The 13,730-nt window shown below is 32.5% G+C and overlaps 1 protein-coding gene across 2 annotated transcripts; it reads left to right on the top strand.

The window, feature by feature from the left end:
* Positions 1-2,471: 2,471 nt before the first annotated feature.
* LOC115214807 (kielin/chordin-like protein) lies at positions 2,472-13,437 on the top strand. 2 transcript variants are annotated; one of them, XM_029783840.2, is made up of 7 exons: positions 2,472-2,628; positions 6,145-6,255; positions 7,143-7,223; positions 8,333-8,377; positions 8,945-9,109; positions 9,971-12,186; positions 13,266-13,437. In XM_029783840.2, the coding sequence occupies exons 1-7, from the start codon at positions 2,571-2,573 to the stop codon at positions 13,275-13,277; spliced, it is 2,688 nt and encodes an 895-aa protein (XP_029639700.1). In that variant the 5' UTR covers positions 2,472-2,570; the 3' UTR covers positions 13,278-13,437. The 2 variants fall into 2 exon arrangements, with proteins under 2 accessions (XP_029639700.1, XP_036362289.1); XM_036506396.1 differs by lacking the exon at positions 13,266-13,437 and adding an exon at positions 12,202-12,712 and having other exon boundaries at positions 8,333-8,376; positions 8,953-9,109; positions 9,971-12,167.
* Positions 13,438-13,730: the final 293 nt, after the last annotated feature.

Below are 13,730 nucleotides of genomic sequence, written 5' to 3'. Positions count from 1 at the left end.
AATTAAAACAGCCACCAATTTAAAACCCAACTGGCCAGATATTGTTGTGTGTGATCACAAGGAAAAGATACATTCTGTTGTGAAAATCAGCTATATCCTGGACACAAATGTGGTTACAAAAATACAAGAAAAAGGGGATATCTATGGCCCATTGGTAAAGAATTTGCAAATTTAGAACCCAAGATATGCTTTCAGCTTCATACATATTATTAACAGTTGATGCATACCAAAATATCTGGAGTAAAATATGGCTGAACTTAGGATCTTGGGGAGAGAATGCAAATCCTTAATTCATACTCTACATACATACATACATACACACATACATACATACATACATACATACATACATACATAGACACTGTATAATGAAATCCGTCGAAAGAATAACCTGGAGGACAAAAGGATAAAAACTGACAATATGGTGGAAGCCATAGCCACACACAATAAAATGGTGTACTGGTGGAATATTCCAGTGAAAATCTCAATAAAATGTAAACACAATAGACCTGATATAATGATTTGGTATAGAGAAAAAAACTGTGTACAGTTGTGGAAATCAGATGCCCAGTGGATGTTAATGTTAAGCTGAAGGTTAGTGAAAAAGAGAATACCCATTCTGAACTATTGAGGAATCTGCAGTTACTCAATCCAGATTACGAGTTCAGTATTATACCTGTAATTATTGGGGCACTAGAATATGTAACACACTGCCTATATACCAATCTTGGGAAATTAGGCTTCTCAAAACCAGAAAGGAGAAAGCTGATATGAAGACTACAGATCCAAGCCATCTTGGAACTGTAAAAATCTATAAAACTTCCCAGAAGTTTATCATTTAAGTATATATGAGCATGCCTTGATATGCAAGTATATGCATGAAGTGACATACATAAAACAAAACATACAAATCTGCACATGTACATGCATGCATACATACATACATACATACATACATACATACATACATACAAAAATACCCTGTTGCTGATGCTGAAATTCCAATGGAGGAGACTTGGATCTAAATTAGAAACCGACTCTTTCTCTATTGGTAAGAAAACTTGAAATGAAATATACATACATGTGTGTGTGCGTGTGCCTGTGTGTTTCTGAGTGTGTGTGTGTGTGTGTGTGTGTGTGTGTGTGTGGTGTGTGTGTGTGTGTGTGTGTGTTGTGTGTGTGTGTGTGTGTCTGTTTGTGTATTTCTGAGCATGTGTGTGTATGCATGCATGCATGTATGTATGTACGCATGTATGTATGTATGTATGTATGTATGTATGTATGTATGTATGTATGTGTTTCTTTATTACCCACAAGGAGCTAAACATAGAGGGGACAAACAAGGACACATAAATGGATTAAGTCGATTGGTACTTAATTTATTGACCTCGAAAGGATGAAAGGCAAAGTTGACCTCGGCAGAATTTGAACTCAGAACATAACGGCAGACGAAATACGGCTACGCATTTTGCCTGGCGTGCTAACGTTTCTGCCAGCTCGCTGCCCTATGTATGCATGTATGTATAAGCTTCTGCCTAGTTCTGTCAACCAAATTCCACTCACAAATTATCAGTGAGCATATAAGAGCAGTAAAATACAAAATAATTCCGCAGAGAAATTATTAATTCTTTAAATATTAGCTTCTTCAGATTTTTGGAATTAGCTTAACTGATTTATGGGAATCAGTACAATAGTTGAAATGATGGCACATTAACACGTAAGCCTCAGCTTTATCACATTGTATTTACTTCCAGAACCTTAACCTTCATGTATATATCTTAGTTAATTAAAAGTCATTATAGCCCCAACTTCATGAATGGTTTACTATAACAACTTTTTCTGAATATATTTGTCTTTTCTTATGCAAGCATTAGAAATATTTTTGCCTAAAATATGTTTAAAGAAAGGAAAGGTACCTAGGAAGACACTACTATTATTTCAAAATGTTTTTCATTGTCATTAGTTATTTAGACTACTTGAATCGTGGCTGCAAGGTCATGCTGAAGCAATTTTTTTTTTTTTGCTTTTGTACTCATTGTTACTGTGTACAAATGTGTGATTTTTAAGTCACGAGGCATTGGCCTTTATAAAATAACATGTCCTTCTCTCACACGTTTCTGATGTTTTTCCCAGGAAAAGAAATTTTAAGAGAAAATGTGCGTAAGAATAAAACTTTATAATGAACAACTGAACACTGAATGTTTAGGAAGTCTGTATTAAAACCAGAGGTTACGGATATATCATTCTTGTATAACAAGTTTTTAATGTGTGAGAATGAAGAACAATGATACTTTCTTTTCATAGAAATTTTTATTTATTTCCTCATGTTTTCTGACATTATATTCTGAAAACAAAGAAATATTTGTGAAAAAACATCCAAAAGAGGTTAGACCTATCAAAAGTTTTGCAAAATATTGCACAATAATTAATTATTCAAATTTCCTCTGTTATATATATACTGTTCGAGTTGTGATATCTTCATTACTATAACTGAAGTGCCAGTACTCCACTGCTAAGCCAGTTTTCAATCACTGCAATATACAAGAGGATATTACATCAAAAAAATCATCATGAATGCTTATATTTGCATTCTGGTTTTTGCTCTCACACAGATGAACACTATTTCAGGTATGCTTTATGGATGCTACTTTTTCTCTTGACATAACTAGATGGTATTTTTTTAACTAATATAGAATTATTTCATTCTTACCTAACATTTTCAATTTAACATGTGGAAAAATAATAAGAGGCCAAAAAAATGATATGGTCAGCAAAAAATAATATTGATTTTATGGTGTCTATAGGCAAAATTAAACAATATCTCAGGTAAATGCTATTGTTTCATTAATTATGTGTTAGCGAAATTTGCTCATTAGAAAAGACACAATAGAAGAAAGATTTTAGATTTACAAGAACAATAACAATAATAATAATTATAATAATAATATGTAAACTCAAATTTTAAAACAAACACATAATTTTCTTATGTTTTCTTAAACATTTTCTAGAAGAATACTTCGTGCAAAACCAAATATATATAGCACCCTAGTCATAACATTAACTTGAACTTCTAACTTGTCTCTTCAGGTCTCTGGGTAAGAATTGGAGTCAACTTGTGTAAATACAAAGCAAAAGTCAAACATATAATAATAATTAATATGAGATTGTATGAATGTGGGTAATGAAAAAAATAACTGTTATCCCAGTTGTTGGGGTTCTGGGAGCATTAACAACCAGATTTGAACAATTTGTTAGGGAAAGAGACTCTGTGAGATCCTTGACAACAGGTTATTGTCTGCTCTTACAGACTTAGCTGGAGCAAGGAATATGAAGAATTCTGAGAAGTGAAATGGAAATAACAGTAACAACAACAGCAACAATAATAATGTCTCTTGAAGTCTCTGGGTGAGACTTGGAGTTGACTTGTACAAATACAAAGCAAAAGCCAAACATATAATAATAATAATTATAATAGTAATACAGGAAATCTACCAATTGTCAACTAGAACCTACCTAATACTATCTATAAAACTTAATCACCATCATATATGATTCAATGATAAAAGTGAATGAAGCAAATGTTCAGGATATAGTTGTTATTTTTGCTGTTTAGATTCTGGCCAGCTACAATCAAGTAAACTAATAATCAAGAATGTTCTAACCATGATGCTCCCAACTTTTATTCATTATTTTAAAGGCATGCAAAATATATGTATTATATATGATATAATATTACACACACACACACACACATTCATACATATATACATATGCACATACATCATCATCATCATTTAGCATACATTCTACTGGGCATGGGTTAGATGGTTTGACTGGGATTGGTAAGTTGGAGAGCTATACCAGGCTATAGTCTGATTTGGCTTGGTTTCTATGACTGGATATCCTTCCTAACACCAACCACTCCAAGACTGTAGTAGGTGTCTTTTACATGTCACCGCCACTGGCCATGACTATGATTTCACTTGGGTTGATGTATCTTCTCAAGCACAGCAAATCTCCAAAGGTCTCAATCACTTGTCATCACCTCCATGGCATTCAACACACACACACACACACACACACACATACACACACACACGTGCGCACACACACACACACACAACATCTAATAAGGCCTACTATATACATATATATATTTAAATATACAATTTCTTAGGGTGCAGATCCATGGTCCCTCGAGACTGACAGATGCCTATAACTACTACTATTATATATATATATATATATATACTTTATAATTAGGGTTCAGCAAAGATTTGCTTTACCACATACCGAAGTTTAGAAATAGCAGCCAAAAAACCTTAGCTATTTCTTCTACTTTAAAGTATTTTGGTTTTTCTGGGAGTCCCTTTTTAAAGTAGAAGAAATAGTTAAGGCTTTTTAGCTGCTATTTCTAAACTTCGGTATGTGGTAAAGCAAATCTTTGCTGAACCCTAATTATAAAGTATTACTTAAGTTTACTGTGAAATGGTCCATTTTCATGCCGAATTCTACTTGGTGAAATTATTGATTATTTGTTAATTAATTTTACCCTTTGTTATTATATATATATATATATATATATATATATATATATATATTATATATATATATATATATATATATATATATATATATATTATATATATATATATATATATCTATATATATATATATCTATATATATATATATATATATATATATATATATATATATAATATATATATATATATATATATATATAATAAGCCATATTAGATGTTATATTTTGGAGGCTTCTATAGTTTAATAGAGAAAGGATAACATTCAGTGTATTGATGTTATTGGTACACACATTCGACATAAAACTATTGTTGGCCAGAGATTCCTGTTTCAATATTATGAGATGCATCTTAGTTGTGGTCACATGAAGGAGATAACAGTATCTAACTATCTATTTATGTATACATGTATTACCTTTTTGTGTGCACAGTCTGTGACTGACCATGCCTGTCTTTTGCTGGGTGGGCTGAAATCTCATCTGTGGATCCAGGGAAAACGAACCTGCACCAACTATTCTGCCTAGACATCTGTGCACACCTTTGAATGCAGTGTAAGCCAGAAGGTTTGCAAATCCAATGGAGGCCTCAAAAGACATTTTAAAATCCATAAAGAGTAGAACTTATCTGCAGCTCTTGGTGATCCAAATCAGATGTGCAATCTGTGTGGGTGTCTTTTTAGAATATTGTCTGGTTTAAAAAGGCACATCAGATAATGCTAAGGTGTAGGTACAGGAGGTGGTCAAACTCTGCAAAAGGAGTACACAACCATCATGTATGCATGTATGTATATATGTATGTATGTATGTATGTATGTATGTATCTATCTATCTATCTATGCATGTATATATATATATGTATGTATGTATGTATGTATCTATCTATCAATCTGAAAGCCTGTCTATCTATATAAAATATATGTACACACACACACACACATGCATGCACACACACACATGCACTCACAGACACACACACACACACACAGATAGATATAACACAAACACACACACACACACGTATATCCATACACATGTACATGTATATATATAAATATATATTGACCATTATAATAATTTAAATGATTTAAATGATCTGATAAGCTTGCCATGCCTTTGTCTTGTATTCACCATTATAATAATTAAAATAACTTAAACAATCTGATAAGCTTACCATTTGGTTTTGTTTTCACCTTTCAACCATAAGAGAGATTTATTCTCCATGGTAATTGCAATGCCTTTTAGCAGTTGAAATATATCACAAACATATTTCAAGTAGCCTAAATTCTGCTCACACTTTCTTAGGGTTTCTTTTTTTCTTTTTCTTTTTTTTTAAGTGTGGAAAAATGAAAACTAATGATTAAAAATCAGTCACCATACACACAGCTTTAAGAACAACATTGTTAACCTTTATTAGCTTTAAATACAACTTTCCTAAGTAGTAAAATATATTAGAAGTATGGCCTGACCCATGCAGCCACGGGAAAATGAATAAGTAATGATGATGATGGTGATAGTGGTGGTGGTGGTGATGATGATGATGATGATGATGATGATGATGACGCTGACATTGACGTATTACAAGTTAATGTTTCTTCTATTTCAGGTTTTGTAATCCATAAAAGTGAAACCCCTACTCCTATACCTCTTCTGATGAATAGTCAAATTACTGAGAGAGTAGATTTTGACATCTCTATGGGATCCTTAAATTCAATGGGTAAGTTGATATATTAAATTATCACATGTATGTTTTTTGCCAAAATTTTTACTTTTGTTTTAAATGCATGACAAACCGATGGTACTGGTAACTCAAGCAATCGTCCTAAGCGTCTCGTAGTTGAAGATGCCTGGTCTTGTGTTGAGGGTCTTCAAAATGTATGAGGGAAACGTAAACAAATATATTCTTTTATTCTTTTACTTGTCTCAGTCATTTGACTGTGGTCATGCTGGAGCACCGGATTTAGTTGAACAAATCGACCCTAGGACTTATTCTTTGCAAGCCTAGTACTTATTCTATCAGTCTCCCCCAGATTTTTCAAATTTCTACACATCATTGCAGTCAGCTGTTGCCACTGGTCTCTGTTCTCTGTTATGTCTAGCAGGCCATAGTGTTGTGACTTAACCATTCCTTAATGTTGTCAGGCCAGGATTTTCCCAGTCTGTCTCTCTTTTACCTTCCCCTAACTGTGCCCTGAAGCATGGTTTTGGACAAGGAGTTGTGAAAGGATATGTGACTGTACCAGGCAAGCTTTCATTTTTTTGCCTGTGCAAGGAGTGATTCCTGTCTACCAGGATATTTGTTAACTTGCTGCCTGACAAAGCTGTTTATTTTGTATTCTGTGTATAGGATGTGTAGCAACCTGCTAGAACAGCTGTGCTCACATCCTTGGATTCTTTGTTCCATGTCATCTGTACAAGCCTAGCTCTTGCATCCACCCATATTCATATTGATATTCTTATTTGTTTGATTATGATGATGGTTTATGTATAAATGGTGAATGAACACTATCAAATATATCATGAACCAGTATTTTTCTCTCCTCACAACTAGAGATTTTATATAAGTCTATCAATATCCTTTTTTTCCCTCTCTTTTCTTTTCAGAAATGTTAAATGCAACCTGCCCAAATGAACGACCAATAAATGCAACCAAAGCATGCAATGAAACCAGGGAATGTCGCATAGGTACTGTTACATATTTCAAATATATTTTGTTTATTAAACTCAAAGAACTAATAATAATGATGACAACAACAACAACAACAATAATATCATCAAAGCTTATGTGTGGAAAGAAACCTTGTGAGACCTCTGACAACAAGCTGCTGTCTGCTCTCACAAAATCAACTAGAGCAAACAAGACATAGTGCTCTGAGAAGTAAAACAACAACAACAAAAAAAGTACAACAAGCATTTAAAAAAATATGATTTTGTGTTTTGTAATCAAAAGAAATATATCCCCCTTTCTTCATGCATGTTAAAATAATCTGAGGAGCAGCAATTCTCACGTAAAAAATTTAATGATAAAACCATGTAATATGAATCTCATTAATCAACAGGATGTGTGATGCATTCATACTTGATGCAAGTTGACAAAAAAGTAGAAAATACATCACTAAATTGTTATTAGTCATATGTCAACTTTTATTCATTCATTTTTGAATGTTTATCAATTTGAAGGTCATTCTTCTCGAGGATTTCAGTCCTGATTGAAAGGCAATCCTGATAGAAAAACAAAAGATGGCAGAAAAGGGAAAGCATTGAACAAAACACCAATATTGAGTTCTATCTTATTTCTATCCTTGCAAATGATCAAATTGGTTTTTGTATTAAATTATCAATAAAATATACCATATATTCACGATGGTGTTATAATAAGGATGCAAGAGTTTATTGTGATCAAAAGTAAATAGATTCTGATGGCAATTATTGTAACGATGAGAGAAACTGTTATATACAGTAGAGCTGGTAGCAGTTTTGATTATCTTCAACTTTTATCACAATAGAATTTTTTAAATTTTGGTAAGAAGGTATAGACTATGACAAAGAAACCTTGTACTACTGGAAATCTTAAATGAATGCAGTTGGATACTGCAGACAGTTGCAAATTTGTAAATTGAAAAGAATATTTCATAGAACTAATTTTGCCTCTTATGCTGTGATATATTCAAGTGTTCATAGAGAGTCTTTATAAAGTACTAGCAAGTTTTATTTGGGTTTCTAAATGCATTTTCCCTTTCACAGATGCACATTTATGACATTGATTTTTGATTTCTGTTGCAATTTATTTTCAGGTGAAACCTGTTGCCTCTTCATCACCAAAAAGTTTTGTGTTGCAAGTAAGAACTGGTTTTGTTATTAAAGGATTAGCAAGTGGATGGAAGAAGTGAGAGTGAAAAAGTAAAAGAATGTAGCCTAGTAGAGAGGATGAAAGTTGTATGGTTGCACAATGACAGGCCATACATGAAAGGCTTCTTTGATCAGAAGCCAAGTGGAAAGAGGTAGAACTGAATTAGGGTACTGTATTTGTACATGTTGCAAAGCTGGATGAAAGTTGGAGAGCAATGGAAAGTAGTGAGTCTATCTCATGAACAGTATTTAACCCACGAATGTTCAGTTAAACAATGGAACTTGACTAATTGTCACAGTTGGCTGTCATAAATCTAAGTGCAAAAGCTGAGAGCAATAGGAAAGAAACGAGTGGAAAATTATAGATTTGGTTTTGAATCCTAGCTTAGAATCTAGGAAGTTATTCATTACTGGTACACAGGTGCGTGGCAATTCAGTAGTTTTGAACTTCTAGTGTGCTTGAAAGCTTTATTATATAACTAGATTTATAGCAAGATTAATGTTAACTCTAAAATCTATCAGAATGTTTTCAACTTTACAATCTTTGTCTTTCTTAGATAGCATGAATCCTTACAATTGTACATACAATGGAGTTAATGTGGACAGAGGTAAAACAATATTACTTGAAGATAAGTGCACTGAATGTGATTGTCAAGGATATAATAAATACTTATGCACTGATGAAGCCTGTATCGGAAAAACAAAATTCGTTTCAGTTGGAAGTAAGTAACCATGTTGTTTCACTTATAAAATTTTTTTTTTTAATTTGCTTCATAGGGTGTGGGGGAAGGACACATTCCTGTTGCATATATTTTGGAATTATAGTGAAAGAATTCATTCAGGCTTCTGTCATGATCAGTAAGATGGTATGAACTCAGTGCATCATCATCATCATCAGCAGCAGCAGCAGCATCGTCATCATCTACTGAGCACTTTATGCCCTTAGATTGTCCCTACTTATAAAATGATGATGATAGTGATAATCATCATCATCATTTAACATCCATGTTCCATGCTGACATGGGTTGGATGGTTTGACAGGGACTGAGGTATCCAAGGACTGCATCAAGCTTCATCATCTGTTTTGGCATAGTTTTTATGGCTGGATGCCCTTCCTAATGCCAACCACTTTACAACATGTACTGGATGATTTCTTTTTTTTTTGAGCAACCTGCACTATTAAGCTTGCCATGAAGTTTGGAAAGAGAGGTATGGACAAGTCAGAGGCAAATAAAAATGTAATGCACATGTCACATCTTGCCTTATCTTGCTGTTTTAATTATGCTGACAACACCATGTTTCTGTATCCGTTAGCATAGAGAAAAAGTTTTTCATGCAGCTTTGTAGCAATTTTCTTGCTTTTAAATAAGAAAACTTGATTACATCATTTTCATAAATAAAGCGAGTAGGGAAAAGATTTACAATTTATTCTCATGTACTATATGCAGCTTTAGTTTTAATATTGACTTTGGTATACAAAAAAGTGTGAAATGAATTAAATATAAAAATGCATTCTTTACTCTTAAGTATTTTTGGTACTTTTATTTTGACTAAAATTTTCTAATAATTTTAATTCTTTCCAGAATCATGTGAATATGAAAACAAGAAGTTTAATGGCGGAGAGTTTTTCAATAGTTCTGATGGTTGCAATACCTGCTACTGTGATCCATCAGGTTATATAATCTGCACAGTTAGACCTTGTTCTATGAAGAAACAAACTTGTAACTTCAATGGTCTTACATACAGTGAAGGAGAAAGTTTCAAAATGGGTTGTAGAGAATGTGTATGTAAACGTGATGGCAGTGTTCAATGTAGTGAAGTAAATTGTAACCAGCCGAGCAATCAATGCACTTTCAATGGAAAGACATATAAGAAGGGAGACGTTTTTAAGAAGGACTGCAATACATGTGTCTGCAAACAATTAGGTGTTGTGAATTGTACTCAACTAGACTGCAGTAGCCAACCACAATATTGCATATACAATGGAAAAAAGTATAGGCCTCTGGAGACATTTAGCTCTCTTTGTAATGCTTGTGTTTGTAAAGCAGATGGCAGTGTGAGCTGTGTGTACAAATGCAACAATACTTGCACACATCAAGGCAAAACTTATAAAGTTAATGAAGTATTTAAAAATGGTTGTAACTCATGTACATGTCTTAGTACAGGTAATATTAAATGTACGACTAAAATATGTAAGTGCACTCATAACAAAATCGATTATAAAATTGGAGAATCATTTCAAACAAAGTATATTGTTTGCACTTGTCAAGAAAATGCTAGCTTCTACTGTACAAATAAAAACACCACCTGTAAGTATGGAGGCACTATTTATTCAGCAGGTGAGTCCTTTATGGACAAGTGTAAGACTTGTCAATGTAAAATAGATGGAACTGTGAGTTGCAACAATAAATCATGTGTCTGCATTTATAAAACAAAAATGTATTCAGCTGGCCAAAATTTTACAGATAACTGCAATACATGTGTCTGTAAAGCTGATGGTGCTGTAAACTGTACTAATAACACATGTGTATGCAAGCTTAGTGGAGTAACATACCAAATTGGAGAAAGCTTTAAAGATAATTGTAACACCTGTATCTGCAAAGCAGGTGGCAAGATTCACTGCAACAATACTCCTTGTATATGTAAATATAAGGATGAAATTTATCAATATAGAGAAATATTTAGGGACAATTGTAATATTTGCCGATGTGAAATGACTGGCATGGTCCAATGCAGTAAAAGGTCTTGTCATTGTCAATACAGAAATGTCACGTATAGAATTGGAGACGTATTTAAAGATAATTGTAACGATTGTATTTGTGACATTAATGGTTATATAATGTGCACTAGAGATTTATGCGAGTGCAAATATAATGGAATGGTCTATGCCATCAATGATACATTTACTGACAACTGCAATGTATGCATCTGTAAAGAATCTGGTATGGTTCAATGTACTAAAAACACAACTACCTGCATTAACAATGGAATGAAGTATAATATTGGAGAAACATTCAAAGATGGTTGTAAGACATGTAAATGTCTACATACAGGCAAATTTGCATGTACCAAAACTAAAAACTGTTCTTGTAATTATAAGGGAAAAGACTATCGCATTGGTGAATTATTCCTTGATGCGTGCTATGAATGTAAATGCAAAGAAAATGGAACTGTAGAATGTGTCAAAAAACCATGTAAATGTGAATATAAATGGAAGAAATACGATATTAATGAAGTCTTTGATGATGGCTGTTATACATGCAAATGTGGAGTTGATGTTAAAGTTACATGCAAAATAACACGTGACTGTAGATGTAGATTTAATGGCACAATATATAATGTAGGTGAAATTTTTACAGATAATTGCAATGTATGTAAATGTCAGCCAGATCAAAGCATTATATGCTCACAGTCATCATGCCTAAAACAATGTAAATACAATGGTGTAAACTACAGAATAGGAAAGAAGATTAGAATTCAGTGCAGGACCTGTACATGCACAGCAAAAGGTTTCTTCTACTGTGAAAAGAGTAATTGTAAGAAAAAGCAATGTTTCTATGGCAACAAAGCTTATAATCATGGAGAAAATTTCAACGTTGATTGCAATACATGTCACTGTTTTGATGGTAAACCAGTCTGCACTAAAAATGACTGCTCGCTACAAGATTCTTGCTTATATAATGGAAAATATCGTAAGCAAGGTGAATACTTCAGATCGAACGATCAATGCAATGTGTGTTTTTGCCACAAGAAAATAGTAACCTGTACCAAAAATGATTGTTTCAACAATCACCAAATTGTAAGTATTAAATTTCTTTAATAATCAAATTCAACTAATAATTTCAACTCTAATAGGTCTTAAAATACCTCCCCAACCAGATAAGCTAATCCTTTTCAAATCAATGATTCATATGGCCTGGTGTTTATCTTCTCCAGTTTTTGTAGTTTTAAGTAAATAAGAGATAAATATCTCCTTGGACATGCTTGTCCATAAGACAAATTGAACTTGCTACTATGCACTAACAAATAACTACTTGGAGTGGAAAATTATTTATATTCTTGTGCCTTTTTACAGCTAGATGGACTGGGCTATGAGAGTTAAGTGTTCCAGTCATAGACACAATATAGTACCATAGACAATATGAATCACTGGTGATAATGATATATATCTAATCACCAATGCACTTGCTCAAAGTATGTCTCACATTATCACCAATATACTTGTTTAAAGCACATTTAATACATACACTCACACAAATAGCAACTTCAGTCTTAATCTGAATTGATTAATTTAAAATCAAATAGACGTAACTGCTTCATTTTAACTTTTCTTTTGAGTTATAATAGAAGCATCATAATCTGTAAATAGTATACATAGTACAATAATATATTTTGTACATATCAACATTAAATGGTGTCAACCTTATAACAGTCTAATAGCATCTTAAATCATGAAAACCAACAGTTTCTGGTTTAGTCTTTTGTATTAAAAATATGCTTATTTTTTAGTGCAAGTAAAAGTCTTAATTAACAATTATATAAATTAAGTGAATATTGCAAAGAGATATTGTTAAAAATGGGTCAAACATAGAAAAATTTATTATATTGTTTAAAAATATATTAAACCAGCATAGTGTTTTTTAAAATTATGTTTTTGTATGGTAATAGGGGCTGGATAGGTTTTCAAATTCATATTTTTAAATGAATTATTGCAGCATGAAATTTATAGTTAGATGTCTTTCCTTAAATCATTATGATAATGATAGTGACAATGTAAAATTATTACTTAAATTACTCGAATTTCTCCAATGACTATTGAATTGAACAATATCCTGCCTTTATTGTACTAACCATGCTTTTTTCCTTTTTTCTTTCCAGCCACAATTATAATATTAGTATCTTAGAAGAGATGAAAATATCAACTTAATTTATATCCACACAGTATTGTATATTTTGTATATTTTGTAACATAAAATTATTTTTAAAAAACTATGTAAAAAGATTTTGTATATATATATAGCAAATAAAAACTCGAGTTAAATCAAATGGATTCTTGGTTTAATTGTTTTATATTAGTAGCAGCACAAAATAAAGTTTAATATAATACTAAATTTTTTCAAAAGGCAGAGAACTGCAGAATCATTATTGCATGAAACAAAATACCAACATTTCTTCCAGCTGTTTGATGAATTCCGTGTTCAAATGCCACTGAAGTTGACTTTGCCTTTTATCCTCTCAGGATCAGTAAAATAAAATACCAGTCAAATACTCAAGTCAATATAATTAACCTCCCACTTACTCTTTACTCTTTTACTTGTTTCAGTCATTTGACTGCGGCCATGC

This window comes from Octopus sinensis, linkage group LG1, assembly GCF_006345805.1.
Source record: "Octopus sinensis linkage group LG1, ASM634580v1, whole genome shotgun sequence".
In the NCBI taxonomy this organism is placed as follows: domain Eukaryota; kingdom Metazoa; phylum Mollusca; class Cephalopoda; order Octopoda; family Octopodidae; genus Octopus; species Octopus sinensis.
The sequence above is the reverse complement of the archived record's forward strand: the minus strand, read 5'-3'. Positions and strand labels throughout refer to the sequence as shown.

Coding starts and splice junctions, on each gene's coding strand:
- LOC115214807 (XM_036506396.1), top strand. CDS start 2,571: ATGAATGCTTATATTTGCATTCTGGTTTTTGCTCTCACACAGATGAAC. Junction 6,256..7,142: donor GGGATCCTTAAATTCAATGG/GTAAGTTGATAT, acceptor TTTTCTTTTCAG/AAATGTTAAATGCAACCTGC. Junction 12,168..12,201: donor ACCTGTACCAAAAATGATTG/TTTCAACAATCA, acceptor AGTATTAAATTT/CTTTAATAATCAAATTCAAC.